Raw genomic sequence first — 20,127 nt, 5'->3', positions numbered from 1 at the left:
TTTCTTTCTTTCTTTCTTTCTTTCTTTCTTTCTTTCTTTCTTTCTTTCTTTTTTTTTTTTTTTTTTTTTTGAGTCTGGGTTACTGCTTCTAACTCTCAGGCTAGAGAGAGATGGCTCAGTGGCTAAGGGTGATTTGCTTTTGCAGAGGACCTGAGCTTGATTCCTAGAACCCATGTTGGACAGCTTTGTAACTCCAGCTCCAGGGGAACCCAATGCCTCTGGCCTCTGTGAGTATCTTTACTCAATGGGGCATTCCCATACAGACACATAGGCATATCTAAAAATTAAAAATAAACCTTAAAAAAAAAAGAAAGAAATGTTTTGTCAACCCCATTCTCTAGTCTTTACTCCTGATTCTTTCCTCAGGCTAGGATGGGATGGGGTAGTTTTTGGAAACCATGATCTACTTTGCTTATTTCATACTCAAAATGTAATTTATCTCACTAAATGAAATGATAGACAAAAGTCTTTTTCTTCAAGCTTCTGTCTATGTGGTCCAATGGAGTTGAGCATTTATTGTTCCTGTAGGAGAATCTGGGGCCATATGACCTGAGTCCTTTGTTGCTACACCCCCCCCCCCCCGCCGCCTATATACCAGAGTTTTTGCATCACATGGTTATTGTCAGAATGTGTCTATAGTGTGTATCATTTCATTATTTTTGTTAGGGAATAGCAAGACTTTTCAGTTTGCTCTTGAGCTTGCTTGTTCAGCTTTATGACACTCTTTTCTGTTGTAGCGTGGGCTATTACTGTCTGCTTTCATTTTCCTGGCTTCTTCCTGAGACCAGTGTCATCTCTGATGTATGTCTTTGCATGCCATTGTCTACGTTACATTTATAACCTTCTTCCCCACATCCTGTGATCTTTGATGTTTGGTTTCACAGCCGTGCTTTGATATCTTTGTCACACAGATCTGCCTATGTTCCAATGGAAATCTGTTCCTGCCCTTCGTCTGCCTTGTAGACTCTGTCTCACAAAGCTACTCTTTCTTCTCATCTCATTTGCCTGCCTACGTCCTGTTCTCCCTGCATGCCCTCAGGTTCGATGCCATGAAACTCTCTTCATCTATCTTATCAGAGGCGTATTTTAAACATCTATATTTTCCATCTCTGTCTCCTGGCCTGAGGCTCAGTGGATGGCTCTTCCTGTGAGTTTCTCACAGATGTTTGTTCACTGGGATCTCATAACCTCTGCCTTTTCTTTCCTTTTGCTTGGTTGGGAATACCAGGAAAGACACTAGATTTCAGTGTTTCTCTGGAGAACCTCTATATAGAGTAGCCTTGCTCTGCTCATAGGCATTAAGTTGTTGCCTGAAATTTCTCTTTAGGACCACAGAGGGCCAGTTTGTGTCTCAGCTTGTTGCCTGTTTCATAACGGGGTGCTAGCTCTTCTGCAGTGTGGTTTTAGTGGGCTGAAATGAGGCTTTTGTGGACCAACTCCCAAAGACATTTAAGTTACAGAACATGGGCTTCTGTGAGGTGCATTGTAAAGGTGGGTGATGAGAGGGTGGCAAGAAGTAGGCAGCAGAACAGAAAAGGACACAGCAGCCTCCAGACATGGCCCCCAAGGATGCCCGTGTATATGAAGACAGCCTGGTCTCTGTCCCTATGAGCAGAAAGCTTGTCTCACCTCTCTCCAGGGACACGAGGGCACACGAGCAAGCGACAAACTCTTCACATCTAATTCACCTGCTTCCAGTTTCTTTTCTTTTAAAGATTTCTTTTTATTTTGAATTATGTATACCTGTGTGTAGGGGAGAGGTGTGTGTATGTGTGGATGCAATGGCCTGCAGAGGCTAGAAGAGTGTGTTGGAACCTCTGGGGGTTGACTTACAGGTGGTTGTGAGCCGCTGGATGTGGTTCTGGGCCTTAGCAAGGGTAGTGTGTGCTATTAACTTGAAGCCATCTTTCTAGACCCTTGCCTTTTACTCGCAGGAATTCTGGTTAAAGCTGACAGTGTTTTCTTTTTCCCATCAGCATAAATTGTCAGCTTATTTCTCCCCATCCTCCTAGACAGTTTGCCTGGTGCTAAAGTCGAAGGTTACTGCCTGCCAAGCCTCAGAGGTCCTGAGCACAGGCTATAGCTGGAAGTGAGCTCCCGGCCAGACCCAGAGGTATCTAGCTCACACAGCTGTGGACTTTATAATTTACAAGATAATTACAGACCATGAGAAAGCGCTCCAAGGAACTCAAAGTTCCCGCACACGCTTAGGCTTACATGGAGCTGTGCATCATTCAAATATTCGGCTTCTTAAGTGTGTATTTCTTTGTGTCATTTTTATAATGACCCATAGAAGCATGATGTATAGAAGCATGATGTGGTCTTAGGTTCAGATGGAAACTTTTCTGTCTTCTATTTCAGACTGTAAGGCAAACGCACACAAGGGCTGCAAAGATGCTGTGCCTCCATGTACCAAGGTAAGCCCTCCCCCAATCGCCACAGAATATGGGTGCTCTGTGCCTAGCTAGCTTGTTTGTTCCATCTGCTGCTGGACTGCGGTGGCAACACATGCTCAGAGTATCTGGGCACTTATCCAGCTCTTCACTTTTAACAACAGAGAGAAGAGCCACTTGTGTTAGGTGAGGCGGACAGGCTAGGTTTTCCATCTAGATCAGTAGTCTCAAACAGCCAGCGTCAGTAATTCTGTAATTCTGTAAAAACTTCAACTAATAGGTCCCCTCCCAGGTTTTCAGATTCTGTGAGTCTGGGTGGCTCCTGGGGACATAGGAGCACCACCTGTGGCTGAGAGCCCGCCTGCAGGCATGGCACGAGGATGTGCAGTTGGGGAGGGCTTACAAAGGTGGCTGTGATCCTGCGTATCATGTGTGGGACGTGTGTGAGTTTGAGCAGGGCACTCCTGCAGTGTGGAAGGGGAGGGGGGTTCTCTCAGAGCTCTGTGTTAGCTGCTACATCAGAGGGTCAATGCAGAGGGTGATGCCACACAGCTTGGGGAACATCCCTGGCAAGAGGAATACACAGAGGGAGAAAGACACAAAGGGAAACAAGGCAGTGCCCTAGAAGGGCCTTACCCCCAGGGTCTGGCTGCATGAGCTGTAGGTATTGAAAGCTGAGCCTTTTAAGCGCTGAGTATTTCTGAGGCTCATCCCGGTCATACTTTCACATTTCCTTGTTACCTCAACCTACTTTTTGTTGCATTTACTGTCTTTTTTCTTTGAATTCTTCTTTGAGATAAATAATATAACAAATCTGAAGAAGATAAGAATCCTATTTTGAGTAACCATGTGTATATTCTTGTAACCCAGTGGTGCTTTGATCTTATTTTATGTGTTTCTAATATTTTTTTTTTTACTAGAAATTCCAAGAGAAATACAACAAGAACAAACCACAAACCATCCTTGGAAGTAAGTGATATGGGAAAATGACAAGAACTTTAAAAAAGATGTAATGTATACCATACGTTTCCCATCATAAACTACCTCTTGCTTTTCTTTTCTAATTAGTCTAGTTATTTCTTCTTCATAGCATATGTGTGGCATAATTTTGAGCTATGTAAAGAAGTCAGGAAGGATGCTCTCTTTTAGGTCAGCCTGAGAGTTTCTGCCTTGTATATAGAATGTGACCTGTATATCACTGGGACTGTGTGGAAATAGTGTTACCCAAGGGCCTCAATTCTAATGCCATTTATTGGAATATAGCCTATTGGTTTAATGATTTGGCAGGGAGAACAGAGACATTACATTAAATGTACGTGACATTGCATTAAGTGCTTTCCCAACAGTAGCCCATACTCACCTATAGAAATCCATGCTAAATTCTTCCTGTGAGTCACAGGGGAAAGGAGCCCTTGGCTTTGGATGTGCCTGTCCTCCCTGGTCCCTGTGGTCTGGTGCTGTGGAGACCCTGGGCTGGGAGAAGCTGCCTGTGAGGCTGTGGTCCCATTCACACCTTTAGTGTGGTGCTGAAATGGCAGAGCATGCTGAAGTTTTATCTGTATATTTCTGAATTTGATGGCTCTGTTTTTGTTTCAATTATATGCTGCTGAGCTTTAAATATTTTTCTCTTGAAAACAGCCAGTAACCTTTGACACTTCCTTGTGTTACGTGCTGGAGCCAGTCACAGTAATGTATCCTCAGTTTGAAAAACATTTGCTTTCTCGAGAGAGATTTTGTAATTTCTTCTATCTGCACTTGCTTTGCCTGCTGAGTGGCAAGACTTTTACGTACCTGGTCACTTTCCACTTCAGTGCTGTATCAAAGTGTGACTGGCATCTTGAATACCACTTTGGTGGAGACAATTAAGTGTACAAAGTCATGGAGACATGCTTTTGGGTGTGGTGTTATGCAAGATAGTTTAAGCTGTCTTGTCACTCAGTTCCTTGCTTTGACTTCACAAATTGCTTGAAATAAAATCTGAGATGCTTCTTATTTTCTTGAGGTTAAATGGGTGACTAAAAAGAAGCCTAGAATTTAGACATTTAAATGTCATCTATTACTCCCCTTCATGTGAAATCTGTGAGACTAAAGCAGAGATGTGTACATTCCCTTGTTACATCCTGGGATCTGTGTAAACATTTCTCCCTTTCGATCTGGAATTGGAACTCAATAGCCACAATCGAAAGGAGCTGAAATGCCCTCTTAGTTCAAACCCATGTGTCCATGCCCACTTGTTTTCAGCATCTGAGAGAGATCAGCCCGCCTGGGCTGTGGGTTTTGTTTGCCCAAGAGTCTTGCTCCATAAAGGGGTAGACTCTCCAGCATCATTCCTTTCCATTGGGCTGCTCTCCGGGGGCCTAGGCCTGTTTACACACACCGTACACATTTTGCCAACAGAGCTAATAACACCTTGCCTCTCTTTAAAGCCGCCTTCGAGGAGTACAAGCAGTGGTTTATGGGAAAGCTGGCCTGTGCTTCCCCATTCCATTCGCCTGTTTGCTTGGTCACTGCAGACAGTCACAGTCTCCAAGGGAAGGTGTGGAAGTAGGCCTGCAGCACGGGTATTGGAAGGGTGAGGAAAGGAAGGGACATCTGAGAAGTGCAAGAAGTGGCAGAGAGACCGGTTTCTAGGCTGGGACGCACTGCTTTAGAAGTGAGGGGTCACCTGTCCGGACGTCTCTGCCTTTCTTTGCTCGTAAACTCTGTCCTTGCACATGAGTGTCTGCTGTGTTTCCAGGCTCTTCAGTTAGAGACGTCCCACAGCCTGGGCTCTCCTTGCACCCTTCCTCCTCCATGCCCATCGGACTCCCAGCTGGCAGGAAGGAAGCTGCAGGGCAGGTGCACCCGCTGTCCAGAAGCGTCCCGGGCACCACTTTGGAAAGGTGAGGCTCAGCATGCTGCTTTGCTTTCGTGGCCCAAGATGGTTGCTGGGGCTAACGCGTGTCCCCTTTTCTTTCTCCCAGCTTCAGGAGGTCAGTGACATCCTTGGAGTCTGAGGGTGACAGTAACAGCTGGAGAAGCAGGTCTCATTCAGATGAGCTGTTCCAGTCTATGGGCTCATCTCCTTCCACGGAGTCATTCATGATGGAAGGTGGGAAATGCTTGCGTGTTCCTCTGTCTCTGCGAGCACTGAACTGAAAGATAGTTTGTGCAAGAAATTAGATGGAACTGTATTGCTTTATTCTTTTTCCTATGTTTGTGAGTGTAGTGTGTGTGTGTGTGTGTGTGTGTATGCATGAGGGTACATGTGTGTGTGGATAACTGTGGGGTCCTTGCACTGACGTTGGGTCTCATTTTTAATCATTCTCCACGTTACTATTGAGGAGGGATCTCTCAACCGCAGAGCTCACCAATTCTGGCTAGTCCAGCTAGCCAGCTTACCCTGGGAGATCACCTGTCTAAGTCCTGGGATTACAGGAGGCCACCATGCCTGTTTGGCTTTTGTGTGGTTTCTGAGGGATCTAATCTCAGATCCTTACACACCAAACACTGATCTGCTGAGTTGTTGCCTCAGCTTCCTGTTCTTCTTTTAGAAGTTTTGTGGTATCTATTTAATGTAGCATCTAGTTTTCTTAAGGGTTTCAAAAATACCTGAATGTAAGAAAGTGTTGAGGGTGTTGAGTGATGGAGAGGAGAGTGCAAAGTGTGCTCAGAATGCACGTCATACATGTATGAAATGTCAAAGAACAAACGCAATAAAAGGCTTTTTAAAATGACAACTTAGTCTTGAGGGACACAATCAGGAGTGACTGAGGAGAAAATCAGCGGCATATTCCTAAAAGATGGATATAATCAAGAGAATTAAATACACGGTAGGTTATCACTGACAAGGGCCCACAGCTATTGAGAGATTGGCGTGGACTCCTCCATGCAAATGCATGTTAATTTAAGACTACTTCTGCCTGGATTGCTGAGAGATATGTCCCACCTGCTGCCCGCTACTTCTGGGAAAGGAAGCATTTACAAGAGTATTTTGTAGGATGCAATTCAACATGGGAAATTGGTTTTTTTGTTTCCAGGTTGCCTCAATAAATGAAGGCAACAAATGGAAGAAGAGACAGAACTGAGTAGAAAAAGGAGTGGATTCTGTTTCTTTAAAGTCTGTTGTCATTTCCATTTTTTCAAACCCCAGTTGGGATCTCTAAGGAGCATTGTGTAGGGAAAATATGCTTTAGTTTTTCTGAAAGATGTTTGTTCATTCGTGTGTGTCTCTCTCTGTGTATTTCTGTGTGTGTGTTTGTATGTATGTGTGTCTGTATATCTGTGTGCATGTCTGCAGATTGTGTGTGTCTGTTTATGTCGGTGTGTGTCTTTGTGTGTCTGTGTGTGTATGTGTCTGAGAACGTGTGTGTGTGTGTATGTGTGTGTGTTATTTTCCTGAAAGGTGTTTGTGTATGTGTTTAGCTCTGTCAGAGAAGTTTGTACTCGTGTGACTCAAGCCCTGCACTGTGCTTCCTGTTTTGCCAAATTCAGTGTAATACCAAGTGGACAAGTTCAAATTCCGATTTGAGTAAACTGTAAAATAACCCAGGCAAAAGAGATCAGGGGGTCAAGACTCTGTAAGTACAGCATGGGCTGTGGAGGTTACGAGGTAAACTCCAGTAGGATGAGCCCAAACAAACCAAGGAATCTCTAATATCCTCACAACCTCCCTGTGCAGTTCCTGTTGGAGACTGCTCTTCTTTGCTCTGCGGTAGTTGCCTTGCTTTGAACCACCCCATGTCTCATTTTCAGAGGCTTCAGGTCTGCACTGTGTTGCTCTTGCTGGGGCCTCTTGGTGCTTTTGGCAGATTTGAGCCTGGGAACCTGGTACTTGGATATCTCTTTGTGGTGAGTGCTTTACATACTTGTGACTTTTCTTTCCCAGATGTTGTGGATTCCTCTCTGTGGAGTGACCTCAGCAGTGATGCTCAGGAGTTTGAAGCAGAGTCTTGGAGTCTTGTGGTGGACCCTTCCTTCTGCAGTAAGCAGGAGAAAGATGTCATCAAAAGACAGGATGTCATTTTTGGTAAGCATTTTAACTATTTCCCTGAATTGGCGAGGTGTGGAGCAGGGAGCGTGGGCAGTGACATGCCCAGATCTGGGCTCAGGCCTGGTTTGCCATTTTCCCACTTTCTGATCTCAGACAAACTATGCAGCTCCCCTGGATCTCAGTTTCCCAATCTATAGAATAGGGATAAAACTCAGATATAAAATGTCCCAAGGCTTAAATGCAACCTTGCTTTAGATGAGGCAAAAACACTCTATTCAGACCTTTTTCCTCTCTATCACTGATACTTTAGTAGTTTGGAAGCTTGTGTCAAACTTGTCTCATGCTCCTACACTTTTGGGGATCCTGTTTTCTCTCACAGCGGATTTTAAAAGTTGGGATATAATCCACATGTCATAAAATTACACACCACGTGTGATCAGGAGGGTTTTAGTGTATCGCCCAGAGCGGGGCAGCATCTAGCATATCCAATCCTGGAATGTTCGCCTCACTTCAGAAGGAGACCTTCTACCATTAGAACACACTTCCCATTTCTCTTTCTTCCTCCGGATTTGGGCAACTGCTAATCTATTTTTTGCTCTTTGCCTCACAGTGTGTGTATGTGTCTCTGTGTGTCTTGTTACTTGACATGATATTTGCAAGAATTATCATACTTAAAATATAAACACACTTCATTCCCTTTTTGTAGTCAATAATGTCCCATTTTGTTTTTCTAATCATCAGCGGGTGGACATTTTTGTGTTGTCCCTCTCTTTGGAGTAATATGGTAACTCCGTTTTAAATCTTTTGGGAGCTCAGACTGTTTACTAAGGCAGCTACAGCATCTTACATCCTTTGCCGGTGCAGATGGTTCCAAATCACCTCCACCAACATCTTCTCTTGTTATAATTAGCCCCGTATGTGTGACATGCTATGCTTTTTGGTTTTGATTTGCATTTCCCCACTAAGGATGTTGAACTTGGGTGGGGAGGAATGAGGATAGGGGTAGGCTGGGGAAGAAGATGGGGATAATTAACGAAAGCTCTTTGCCTTAGAAACAATCCCATTACTCTGTTTATCCGAAGTCCTGCTGAACATCTCTTTGGGTACTTAGTAAGCGTGTTTGTTTCTGAAGTAATGCCCATTAAAATCCTTTGCCCATTTTTGAATTCTTGAAAACATTTAGTTATAAGACTTTTCATCCATGTATATGATATGTATATATATATATATATATAAGATATATAACAAGAATTTATTTTTATTATATATACATATTTTTTCATTATTTTCCTCTGGAGAAAAATGGAATCTTGAACAATGATCCTGTGACGGGAAGAATCTGCTATTGCAAAGCCTTGGGATTCTTTAACATTGACCAGGTTAATCACGAATGTCCTCCACACACACACACACACAAGGAAAGAAACTCTTCTCCCCAACAAGCTGTTACATGTTATAGCACATTGGCATGGGGCTCGAAGCTTTTGGAAACATTTGATTCTTAGCTGCTGCTGTACTTGGCTTACACCTGTGGGTCCTTTTCTAATATCTGGAAAATTACTATTTGGAGTGTAAATAAAGTGTTTAATTATCACTGATTTTTATTTCGGGACAAAATGGTCCTATTAGTCTTGAGCATTCCCTCATTTCTGCTTGTGTGATGTAGAATCGAGTTGCAAGGAGCATGTGTGGGGCTTTTTGTCTGTTTTCTCATTTGTGACAGATAAAATTTTGATTAAGTTATCTCTACATCTGACATTATGTAAGTTTCTGTAACTCAGTATATAGCATGATCAAAAACTGAATTTGTATATGAAGAAAGTTACTAGCATTAGTTGGAAGAATGAATAATGAATTATGAAATAATACAAAGGTGACTAGATACTCATTACTATTTAGTATCTCCATCTGCCAGGTCTGTGAAAGGTGAATGGTGAGGGTGTAGGCAAACACAGGCTGTCAGTCTGAACCCTTCTCTTTGAAGTTTCTGTGCTCGAGTGTTCATAGCAATGTAGGAAAGGCTGCATGCCCACCAGGCCTGCTCCAAAGCTCATCTGGGTCACGGGTGTGCACGCGTGGTTTCAGAGCTGATGCAGACAGAGGTACATCACATCCAGACCCTGCTCATCATGTCTGAGGTCTTCAGGAAGGGCATGAAGGAGGAGCTGCAGCTGGACCACAGCACAGTGGACAAGATCTTCCCCTGCTTAGATGAGCTGCTGGAAACCCACAGGCATTTCTTCTTCAGCATGAAGGAGCGCAGGCAGGAATCCTGCACTGACAATGACAGGAATTTTGTGATCAGCCGGATTGGAGATATTCTGGTGCAACAGGTAAGAACGGTATCAAGCTAGTCTCAGAACTCTAAATGTGCACACAGGCCCCTTTTAGGTTTATTGAGTTCATATGTGTGTGTACTGTCTACATGTATGTACCGTGTGCAGGCCAGGTGTCCTCAGAAGTTAGAAGACAGGATAGCATTCCCTGACTCTGAGTTACAGATGGTTGTGAACTACCATGTGGGTGCTGGGGAAGGAACCCAGGTGCCCTGCAAGAGTAACAGGTGCTCTTAATCACTGAGCCATCTCTCCAGTCCTGTTTTGCAGATTCTTTATTAAATAAAATCCCTTGGAGAAATGGAATTGGTTTCATTTTAGCGCTTACTGAATGGGGGCTGTGGGCTCTGTTTTCTTGGGTGTTGGTTGATCCTGGCTATCTAACAGAGAGCTTCGGATAGCCAACAGCTGCCTCTTTTGTGTGGCTCGGGACCTGGCTGGGGTTATTCTGTTTGTCTCTACCGGAGACCGAAGTCATGACTGAATTCCATGGTAAGCTTTGGACTCTGGACTTTTGATGTGAGAAGGGGCTTTTTACAGCATAGGCCCTCCTCTGTGTTATAATGAGGGATGGTTTCAAGTCAAATACTGGCTTACCCTAGGAAGAGTGATATAAATCCTTTATAATTAGCCTAAAAAACTAGATAACGAAGCCTCCCCTAGGGTGTTTGGGGGTTTGGGTGCATCACAGAATGTGTTGTGCCATTGGCTAATACAGAATCAGCAGCCACCTGTATTTGGCAGTGGCAGCGGCTCCAGATCTCTGGAAAGGGATTCTTGCTAAACGTGTGCTTACTCGCAGTGAGGTAATAGTTTGTTCTGGAAGGAAGTATGTGTTCCCTGTGTGTCTCATTTAGCTTTCATAGCATTGTGAAGTGAATGCAATTTTCCCACTGCATAGATGTAAACCTACATCTCACAGGCAATGTACCTGGGAGAGAGATAAGAATCTCCTCTATCATCAAGATGAGCCAAGAATTTTAGCAAACTACAGGAAAGCCTTTACTGTCACGAGATTGTGAATCTGAGGGGGAAAATATGAGTTCTTCTCATCTGTTTATTAACATATTTCAGCACTGTTGTGAATTCTTGGACTTGGAGTACTTATTGAATGATTGACTCTCTTTAAGAAATAGAAGAGAAGTAAGCACCAGGAAGGTCTAGGATACTTAGGGAGGTGCCTATTGCTGTTGTGTGGCTTTTCCCAGGGAACTGTTGAAGTGCCGCCTTCCATAAGAATTTCAGTGTCTGATTCAAGGCAGCCATGGAGTTACACTGTTAGTCTGGTCTACTTGTGAAAGGTATAGGAACTGGATTCACTGATGGTGTAGATGTGATCAAATGTGGTATTTTAGACACATACAGGAGTGCGAGGACTTGCTGTTGCTCGGTGACTGCCCCTGTGAAAGGCTGACTTAGAGAACCTTTTCTTTTGACCGGTTCTTTCTCTGTCATCCACCTGAAACATGGTGGCATAAAGGAGCTTGCTGCACAGTTTAAATGCAATTATCAGAACACAGAGAATATTCAAAACTTAATTCTGTCATTCGAAACTATCTGAATTTCTCTTTCCTTGATAAAAATCATCACAATTTCACTCTCTTTGAACTCTAATCATTGGAACCAGTTTTGTATTTAGATTATTTTTTTCATGTTTAATGGAGACGTATCTTTATCAGTTCTGTATTTAGCTTGTGTAGATAAAGCAGGGGCCAAAATTGGGTCATTGTCATCACTTGACATGGGCCCAGTGGCCTAATAGTTAAAGCATAGATTTCCCTTTTGCAAAAAGGACAGTTCCTTGTTGGCATATGGGGTATGGGGTGTGGCCGGAGTTCTTGGGTATTCCACTAACATTGTCCTCAGGCCATGGTCTTTGGGGCTGTGCTTCAAGGAAACAAAGGAGGAGAGAAGGTATTTTAGGGTGTAGGAAGGCAGGCTCTGGGAACATCGGAGTCTAACTGGACATGTGGATCAGAAGGCTGGGCTGGACTGTGCTGCCACATTGTCAGCAGAATCCTCATGTGGGTGGGAAATTGTGGATATTGTCCAAACCAATCGTTTTTGGTTTGTTTTTTTTTTTTTTCTTTTTCATTTTAACTTCAGGGACATAAGGCTTACCCGAGAGTTGTTAAAAATGAGGCTCAGCATTCTGTCTCTCGGTGGTTTCCATAGGAACGAGCTAAGATCTGAGATTTGCTCAGTAGAATTCTAATTGTCTGCATTATCACTCCTCTGGCTGTAACATCTTCCAAAATGATAACACTGCGATCAGGATGCTGTTGTCCACACCATTAAGACAATGTTCTTTATAGATTCTGGATATCAGCCCTCTGTCAGGGTTGGTGAAGATCCTTCCCAGCCTGTAGGCTGGCATTTTGTTCTGATGACAGTGTCCTTTGCTTTACAGAAGCTTTTCAGTTTCATGAGGTCCCATTTATTGATTGTTGATCTTAGAGCCTGTGCTGTTGGTGTTCTGTTCAGGAAGTTGTCTCCTGCGCCAATGAGTTCAAGGCTCTTCCCCACTTTTTTTCTAACAGGTTTAGTGTGTCTGGTTTTATGTTGAGGTTTTTGATCCACTTGGACTTTAGTTTTGTGCAGGGCAATAAATCTGGATCTATTTGCATTTTTTTTACATGTAGACATCCAGTTAGACCAGCACCATTTGTTGAAGATGCTGTCTTTTCCCCCATTGTATTGTTTTGGCTTCTTTGTCAAAAATCAAGTATCCATAGGTGTCTGGGTTTATTTCTGGGTCTTCTATTCGATTCCATTGATCCACCATTCTGTTTCTATGATGTATGTACCATGCAGTTTTTATTACTGTTGCTCTACAGTACCGCTTGAGATCAGGGATGGGGATACCTCCAGAAGATCTGTTATTGTAGAGCATTGTTTTAGCAATTTTGTTTTTTTGTTTTGTTTTTCTATATGAAATCAAGTTCTATAAAGAATTATGTTGGTATTTTGATGAGAATTGTGTTGAATCTGTAGATTTGTTTTGGCAGGATGGCCATTTTCACTATGTTAATCCTACCAACCCATGAGCATGGGAGATCTTTCCATCTTCCGATATCTTCTTCAATTTCTTTCTTCAGAGTCCTGAAGTTTTTTTCATACAGATCTTTCACTTGCTTTATTAGAGGCACACCAAGGTACTTATATTATTTGTGGTTATCATAAAGGGTATTGTTTCCCTAATTTCTTTCTCTGCCCTTTTGTCTTTTGTACACAGGGCTTCTGATTTTTTTGAGTTAATTTTGTATCCAGAGTGAGGTAACCCAGAAGCAGAAAGACACACATGGTATATATTCACTCATAAGTGGATATTACCCATATAATATAGGATAAACATACTAAAATCTATACTCCTAAAGAAGCTAAACAACAAAGAAGACCCTAGGGAAGATTCTCAATCCTCTTTCAGAAGGACAAATGTGACAGACATCGGAAGCAGGAGAAGATAGGTAACAGGACAGGAGCCTACCACAGAGGGCCTCTGAAAAATTCTACCAATGAGGTATCAAAGCAGAGGCTGAGACTCATAGCCGAACTTTGGACAGAGTGCAGGGAATCTTATGAAAGAAGGAGGAGACAGAAAGATCTGGAGGGGACAGGAGATACAAAAGGAGAGCAACAGAGCTAAAAAAAAAAAAAAAAAAAAAAAAAAAAACCTGAGCCCTGAGAGCCCTGCAGAGACTGCTACCCCAACGTAAAACCCAAGCTCAGATGTAGCCCATAGACTCAGTCTCCAAGTGGGGTTCCTAGTAAGGGTAGGAGGGGCTATCTCTGGCATGAATTCAGTGACAGGCTCTCTGATCACCTCCCCCTGGCGAGTGCATCCTTGCCAGTTTATAGAGGAGACCTGATAGGCTAGGGTCAAATAGAAGGAAAGTAGGACCTCCCCTATCAATGGACTAGGGGAGGGGTATTAGGGGGAGAAGGAGGAAGGGAGGGTGGGATTTGGGAGGAGACAAGGGAGGGGGGCTGCAGCCTGGATACAAATGGAATAAATGATAATATTAAAAAATAAAAAACAGTGTTTCCTCACGCACATTCACAACTTGCTCACTTCCCTCTTGCTCCTGCTCCGACCTCCTCTCAAGTCCTGGAAACTCTGTTTCTGTCATTTTCAAAACTGTTGGATAAGTGGAAATATACAGTATGTAGTTTTTAGGGAATTGGCACAATTCTTTTACTCATCTCAGTGGTTCATGCTTTTTTTTTTTCCTAGCGCATAGTACCCCATGCTGTGGGTGCAGCTGGCTTTTGAAGGTTGCTCATTTGTAGGAGGACATCTTGTTTCTGGTTTATACTTGTTGCACATAAAGTTGTCATGCTTAGGTATGCATTCTTGTACAAACCCAAGTTTTGACTTTTTGGAATAAACTTTTAAAAATTTAATTTCTGGATTTTCTAATTAGAATTTTTTTAAGTGACTTTTGTAACATTGGAGTTCTTTTTTTTATTTCTTTCCTTTTCTGTTTTTGTGCATTTATTGAAAGGGCATTCTTTCCTATTGAGCTATTCTTTTTTTGAACCAAAATTCACTTGTGCATCCTGGGTTTCTACTCATGTCTGCTGAGCCCTATGTCTGCATCTTCATTCCAGCTTGAAAATTCATACTGTAGTAATCTGGAAAACTGAACATTGGAGTCTTCCTGCTGTACGGAGGATGTTTTAAATGTTTTCTTTGCATTTCCTGTAAATGGAAGAATAATCTTCCTCATATTTATAAAGAGCTAGCTGCAATTGTTCTGATAAGATTTGGGTTAAGTGTATTTTGTACCTGGGAAGAACTGACACCTTTGTATTTTAATTCTTCCACTCTGTGAACTCGGTGAAGCTCTCTATTCGTACTCACGTGGTGTTTTGCCTGCATGTACGTCATGCCTGGCACCAGCGGAGGTCAGAAGAGGGCATCAGATCTCCTGGAGCTGGAATTACAGAAGTTTTTGCATTTCCATGTGTGTGCTGGGGAACAAACTCTGGTCTTCCGCAAGAACGCTGCTAAACCACCGTTCTAGCCCCTGGTCATCTAGAGTGTTGAAGTATCAGTATTGTAGTTTTCACTACACGAGTGTTTTGTTACACTTTATTTTAGCAACTGTGGTTTAAGGATCATTTTAAACAACATATTCAGAAATATTATCATCAACACCAATAAAACTGAGCAAAGATGATGGAATGCATTTTAAATGCTTTTCTGGGGAGCCTTTCTGTTGCAATGACCTTCCTTGTGGAGATGATTGTATAGAGCTTTTGTGATCTTAAAAAAAAAAAATAACAGCTAAATTATGCAGCCAGCCCTTTCACACTGCTTCATGTCTCTGAATTTTGGGAACATCTTGCAGACTAGACCGATGGAAACATTCAGCCCACATCTTTCTTTCCTTTTCTCTCTCAGTTAATAAATTAACATTTTGGTTATTCTCCATTCTGATTCTCATCATGGCCAGTGATTACTTGTGATGTCAGATGCTCGATGTAAAAGATAGTACTATTACAGGTTTTAATACTGAAGTTGTATAAAAATGGAGCAAAAATTAAAGCGTTGGATATTTTTCATTTCATTGCTTTATGATTAGTTCAGTACAATGAGATCCTGTTATGTTAGCCCTTACTACTTTCATTTTAATTTAAGAAGTGCCTGGGGAAGGAGAGAGTGATTGTGTTTGGGAAAGCCATGATGGTTTGAAATAAACTAAAACTACATATTCTTTTCTCTATGAACATAATGGCTGCATTTATAAACCATTATGGAAATGTTCTCAGTTTTCAGAAGAAAATGCAAGTAAAATGAAGAAGATCTATGGAGAATTCTGCAGCCATCACAAAGAAGCCATGAGCCTCTTTAAAGAGCTCCAACAGAACAAAAAGTTTCAGAATTTTATTAAGGTAAGTTATTCACCATCATGGTGGCGTAGGCGTCCAGTGTGGGGCGACAGCTCACACTTGTGTCTTAATGAACTAAACAAGTTTCATATTTTGATTCTGTTTCTCAGGGGAAGAAGGAAATGATGGGTTTGACAAAGATGGAAAGTCTAGATGGTAGTAAAACATTTCTCCCAGACGATTTCAATTGCTGTCTTGTATCTGTAAGGCTGTGCTCTCTAAGCTTCTGAGGATAATGGCAGTGGCCTGGAAAGTGGTTTCATGCCCTGACAAGCTGTGTGTCAGAAAAATCAAAATAAAAGCAAATAGAGAATCTGTGTACCCCACGGATTTGCTTCAGGGTCAATTTACTTGAATCAAGTCCATGATATCATATAATTTCATCTATGTCCTTCTGAATGTATTATCTTCTAAAGTATCATGGTAGCATCAGCACACTTAAATCAGTTATCAGTCATTTTTCTGATATCTTCAGTTTTCACTGTTTATCTCCTAAAACTGCATCGGTAAGCCAGGATCTGGACAAGGTTCACTGCCGAGTGTGGCAGTTGTCCCTTAAGCTGCCCTTAACTAGAACCCTCTTTCTCCCTTCTTCCCCACCTTTCACACTCATGTATGGAAGAAGTTTGTCCAGGCTCTGGCTTCCTATCTTTTCATGTGTCATCTTATGAGTTCTGCCAGATTCTCCTCTGTTTTCTTTTCACATATATGTTTAGTGGGCCTTAAACTTAAACATGTTTTGAAATGCTTAGGAAAAGGATTGCTCTGTGAGAAGGGACTTGAGGTGCAAAGGCGGAGGTAGGCTTGCTAGAAAAGCAAATAGTGAAAATGCTCAGATTTCTGTTACTGTCCAAGAGTGTTTGGTATTCCTGAACCCGGAGCTTGCTCCGGGAATTGGAAGTACAGCAGATCAGTGTATCTTGAAACTTCTCCATACCTTGAACTAGAGTGGCTAATGATGAAAATACAAAATGCAAGTGTGGACAGAGTTATACAATCAGAGATTTTGTTGTTATTTATTTCTCAAGTAAAAGAATTGTTATGTATAAAATGTATATGCTTCTCAAGATCCGAAATAGCAACCTTTTGGCTCGCCGCCGAGGAATCCCAGAGTGCATCCTGCTTGTCACCCAGCGCATCACAAAATACCCAGTCTTGGTGGAGAGGATCCTGCAGTACACAAAGGGTGAGAGATTACTTCTGGGACAACCTCTGCCTCTCTTGTTAGTTCTAGTCACAACCGAGGTTCTGAGGAGCCCTGAATGTTGTGCTTTCCACTCACAGATGCTTTCACTGTGAGCAACCTGTTAAAGCCTTTGAGTTGGAGTTCATTTGGGGACATTGCTTTATTTTTTATTACATTTATTTTGTGGGAGGAGAGTAGCATGTGCCGTGATGCCACGTGTGACTGTCAGAGGAGAACTTGCAGAAGCTGTTTCTTTCCTGCCGCGGCTTTCACTGTTCTTTAGAATTTGATGCACAAAGGAATATAAAACGTGTACAGGGAAAGCATCACAGATTTGGCGGTCAGCAAAAACAATGAATACAGAATTAAGGCTTCTCATTTTGTATTGTGTGGATTCTCTTAACACTCTACAATACCCCAGAGACAAAACTGTCAGGTGATGTTAGTCCACTAACCTTGCTCCAGGATTGGTCCCATGCCAAGTTCCCGGCAGACCAGAGGGCAGTAGCGGTCTGCTCCACTCAGTGCAAGCTGTGACTGTGAGCTCTGTCTCTTCACAGAGTCTGCGTGGTGGCACACGGCCGCCTCCTGCTCAGGGCAGGTTTTGCCAAAGGTCGCTCCTGGGTCCTCTGGTTCACATGACTGTTACAGCAGTGCTCCTCAGCTTCACCAGCTGTCCTCCCTTCACAGGGAGGCGAGTTTACACAGGGAGGCTGAGTCAGTGGATGTGAGTGGAGCTTGGGCGGCATTGGTAAAGATCCCTGTCCGACTTTGAGCCTTCTCTTGGAATAACTCCAGGTCATCTGTTAGTTCAACCTCACTTTTCTTTCCCAGTTTTGAAATAGTTTCTCTAGGAGTGAACCCTCTCTGGAGGGGAAGGGCCCTGTCAGGGAGAAGGGAGTAGGAAGGCAGGGAGAGCCTCTTTGTTGGAACGTGGGGACCCTGGTGCCCTCTAGGGGCGTTGTGGTACTGCTTGCAGGCATCTGTGTGTGCACTGAGAATCCCCCAAAGAAGAGACCTTTGGAGGACTGGTTCTGCTCCTCCTGGCTGCGCTTTCTAAGCATGTGTTTCTGCAGCTGCAGGCATGGGAGCGCCTTCGGATTGTCTGCAGTTTTCTTTCTTTTCTCCTCCCTCTTCCTCCCCTCCTGTTAGCTCTTCAGGTCCAGGCACCTGAGCAAACATCAACTAGCTGATCTTTATCATCAAATAAAAAAAAATAGCTAAGGGCCTTTTCATCTGTGGTTTCCAGAAGCCGTCCTAGGGCACCTCCAGTCTTTTCACTCCCCAGGCAGCAGTGGTTTGAAGAGTAACGGGAACTCGGGACAGTCTGTTCTGTATGCATAAGCCTGGCTCACTGCTTTGAGGCACAGTGCCTGGGGCCCTCAAAATATTTTCATTTCTTTCATAATCAGGAGAAAAAAATAACAGGTAAAAAACATTTTCATTATGACCTTCAGATTCTCAATTTTATGCTAATGTAGTTTTGAATTTAAAAAAAAAAAACGAACCCAGAAGGCAAATGAGTCTGGGGCCATTTAAATTGCCCTGTGGCTCCATTTCAGAGGACAGGAGCTTGGCCCCACAGCCGGCTTCTGTCTTTAGAAAACTTAGAAAACGGTCACTTGTTTGCTTGTTTCTAGGAAGGGAGGAGGGCCTTCCTAGACAAAGCCCCTGTTTATATTACATTTGCCAGCTTTTGTTGTTGTTCTTGTTGCTGTGAACAAGCTACCTGATGAGCACCTGCTTCAGGAAGGAAGGGTTTGTTTTGTGTCATAGTTTGAGGGGACGCAGTCTGTCATGACAGGAACACAGGGCAGTGTGAGGCAGTTAGCCACAGGTATCTGCAGACAGGGAGCCAGGGGAGACGGGCTGCGGCTCTTTGCTTCTCGGTTTCTGTCCCATCTGGGTCCCCCGGCCATGTGATGGTGCTGTCCACACTGAAAGTGGGATCTCCTAAGCTCGGCTGCTCTAGGGACTCTCACAGAAATGTCCAGAAGCATGCTTCCTGGGTAATTCCGAATACAGGCACGTAGACAATGAAGATAAACGATCGCACTGCTACCCAGAGCAGCCAGACATCTCACTGTCGGCTGATGCGTGTCTGCACCGCTTCTGTGTGGTGGTGCAGAGAGACATTGCAATACTTGAATTTAACCCAACATCTTTCTTATGGGATCTTTGTTATTTTTAAAGACTTAAAAAATAATCGCTCTCAGTATTCTGGTTTGTTATAATTTTCTTTCATGCAGAAAAGACTGAAGAACACAAAGACCTGTGCAAAGCTCTTGGTTTAATTAAAGACATGATCGCAGCCGTGGATCTAAAAGTCAGCGAATATGAGAAGAACCAGAAATGGCTTGAGATCCTGAATAAAATTGAGAACAAAACGTACACAAAGCTAAAAAATGGCCACGTGTTTAGAAAGCAGGCCCTGATGAGCAAAGAAAGGGCTGTCCTGCACCACGGCCTTGTTTACTGGAAAACCGCTACAGGCCGTTTCAAAGGTACCGTGGCTCTGCCAATCCAACCTCCCCTTCTGTACACATTACTCATTCAGTAGAGGACAGACTTCCCAAAGAGAAATGGTCGTGACTTGCAGGTACACCTACACAAACCCTTGACTTTTTCTCTTGAAACACCAAGTCGTGGCGTTCAGTAGGTAAACGTGACTAGGTGATACACAGGTTTGGCTGGACCCTGCTGTCCCCAGCAAAATCCTTCGCGTGGACTTTGATTCACACGAGAGCTTGTGGTATGGGAAGTCAAAGGAGTTGAGGGTTCTGCACACTGTTGGCATAGAAATATTTTGCTAAATGAGGTGTGTTGAAAGCAAGCAGAGCACACACCTACACAGTGAGGGGCTGCTGCATGCCAGGACAGCCCGGGGCATCCAGACCATGGAGGGGAGAAATGAGGAAGCGCCAGATATCATTTCTGTTATTAAGTAACAGGATCCCTCTACCTGTACACTGGCCTTGGAGAGGTGCCTCCTCACTGGTACGCTGTGCTAACAGGCTTAAGCTTGACTCTGTTAGTCTGCTTAGGCTCCAACTGTTTATTTAGGTTCCCAGGGTCTTACGTTGTAGCTAACACCTTGCCTGTCCTGTGCCTTTTTATATCTCTGGGGTCTGAAAAACTGACTGGGGCTCAAGTCTTCTTCCAGAGACGCCAATATTTCTTTCTTTCTTTCTTTCTTTCTTTCTTTCTTTCTTTCTTTCTTTCTTTCTTTCTTTCTTTCTTTTATATTCTTTCTTTCTTTCTTTCTTTCTCTCTCTCTTTCTTTTTCTCTCTTTCTCTCTCCTTCCTTCCTTCCTTCCTTCCTTCCTTCCTTCCTTCCTTCCTTCC

The 20,127-nt window shown here is 43.2% G+C and overlaps 1 protein-coding gene across 4 annotated transcripts in view; it reads left to right on the top strand.

Annotated features, from left to right (window-relative positions):
• The window catches only part of Arhgef28 (Rho guanine nucleotide exchange factor 28), a 292,013-nt gene that overhangs the window by 214,610 nt on the left and 57,276 nt on the right, over positions 1-20,127 (top strand). For all 4 annotated transcript variants that reach the window (XM_055598372.1, XM_055598373.1, XM_055598371.1 and 1 more), the window contains 9 exons: positions 2,362-2,417; positions 3,314-3,362; positions 5,131-5,275; positions 5,357-5,484; positions 7,261-7,401; positions 9,451-9,698; positions 15,477-15,599; positions 16,665-16,782; positions 19,032-19,286. In XM_055598372.1, the coding sequence (XP_055454347.1) occupies positions 2,362-2,417; positions 3,314-3,362; positions 5,131-5,275; positions 5,357-5,484; positions 7,261-7,401; positions 9,451-9,698; positions 15,477-15,599; positions 16,665-16,782; positions 19,032-19,286 (1,263 nt within the window). The remainder of the gene's footprint in view (positions 1-2,361; positions 2,418-3,313; positions 3,363-5,130; positions 5,276-5,356; positions 5,485-7,260; positions 7,402-9,450; positions 9,699-15,476; positions 15,600-16,664; positions 16,783-19,031; positions 19,287-20,127) is intronic.

The sequence above is a fragment of the Psammomys obesus genome, unplaced genomic scaffold (assembly GCF_907164565.1).
Source record: "Psammomys obesus unplaced genomic scaffold, mPsaObe1.curated_primary_1811, whole genome shotgun sequence".
In the NCBI taxonomy this organism is placed as follows: Eukaryota; Metazoa; Chordata; class Mammalia; order Rodentia; family Muridae; genus Psammomys; species Psammomys obesus.
The sequence above is the reverse complement of the archived record's forward strand: the minus strand, read 5'-3'. Positions and strand labels throughout refer to the sequence as shown.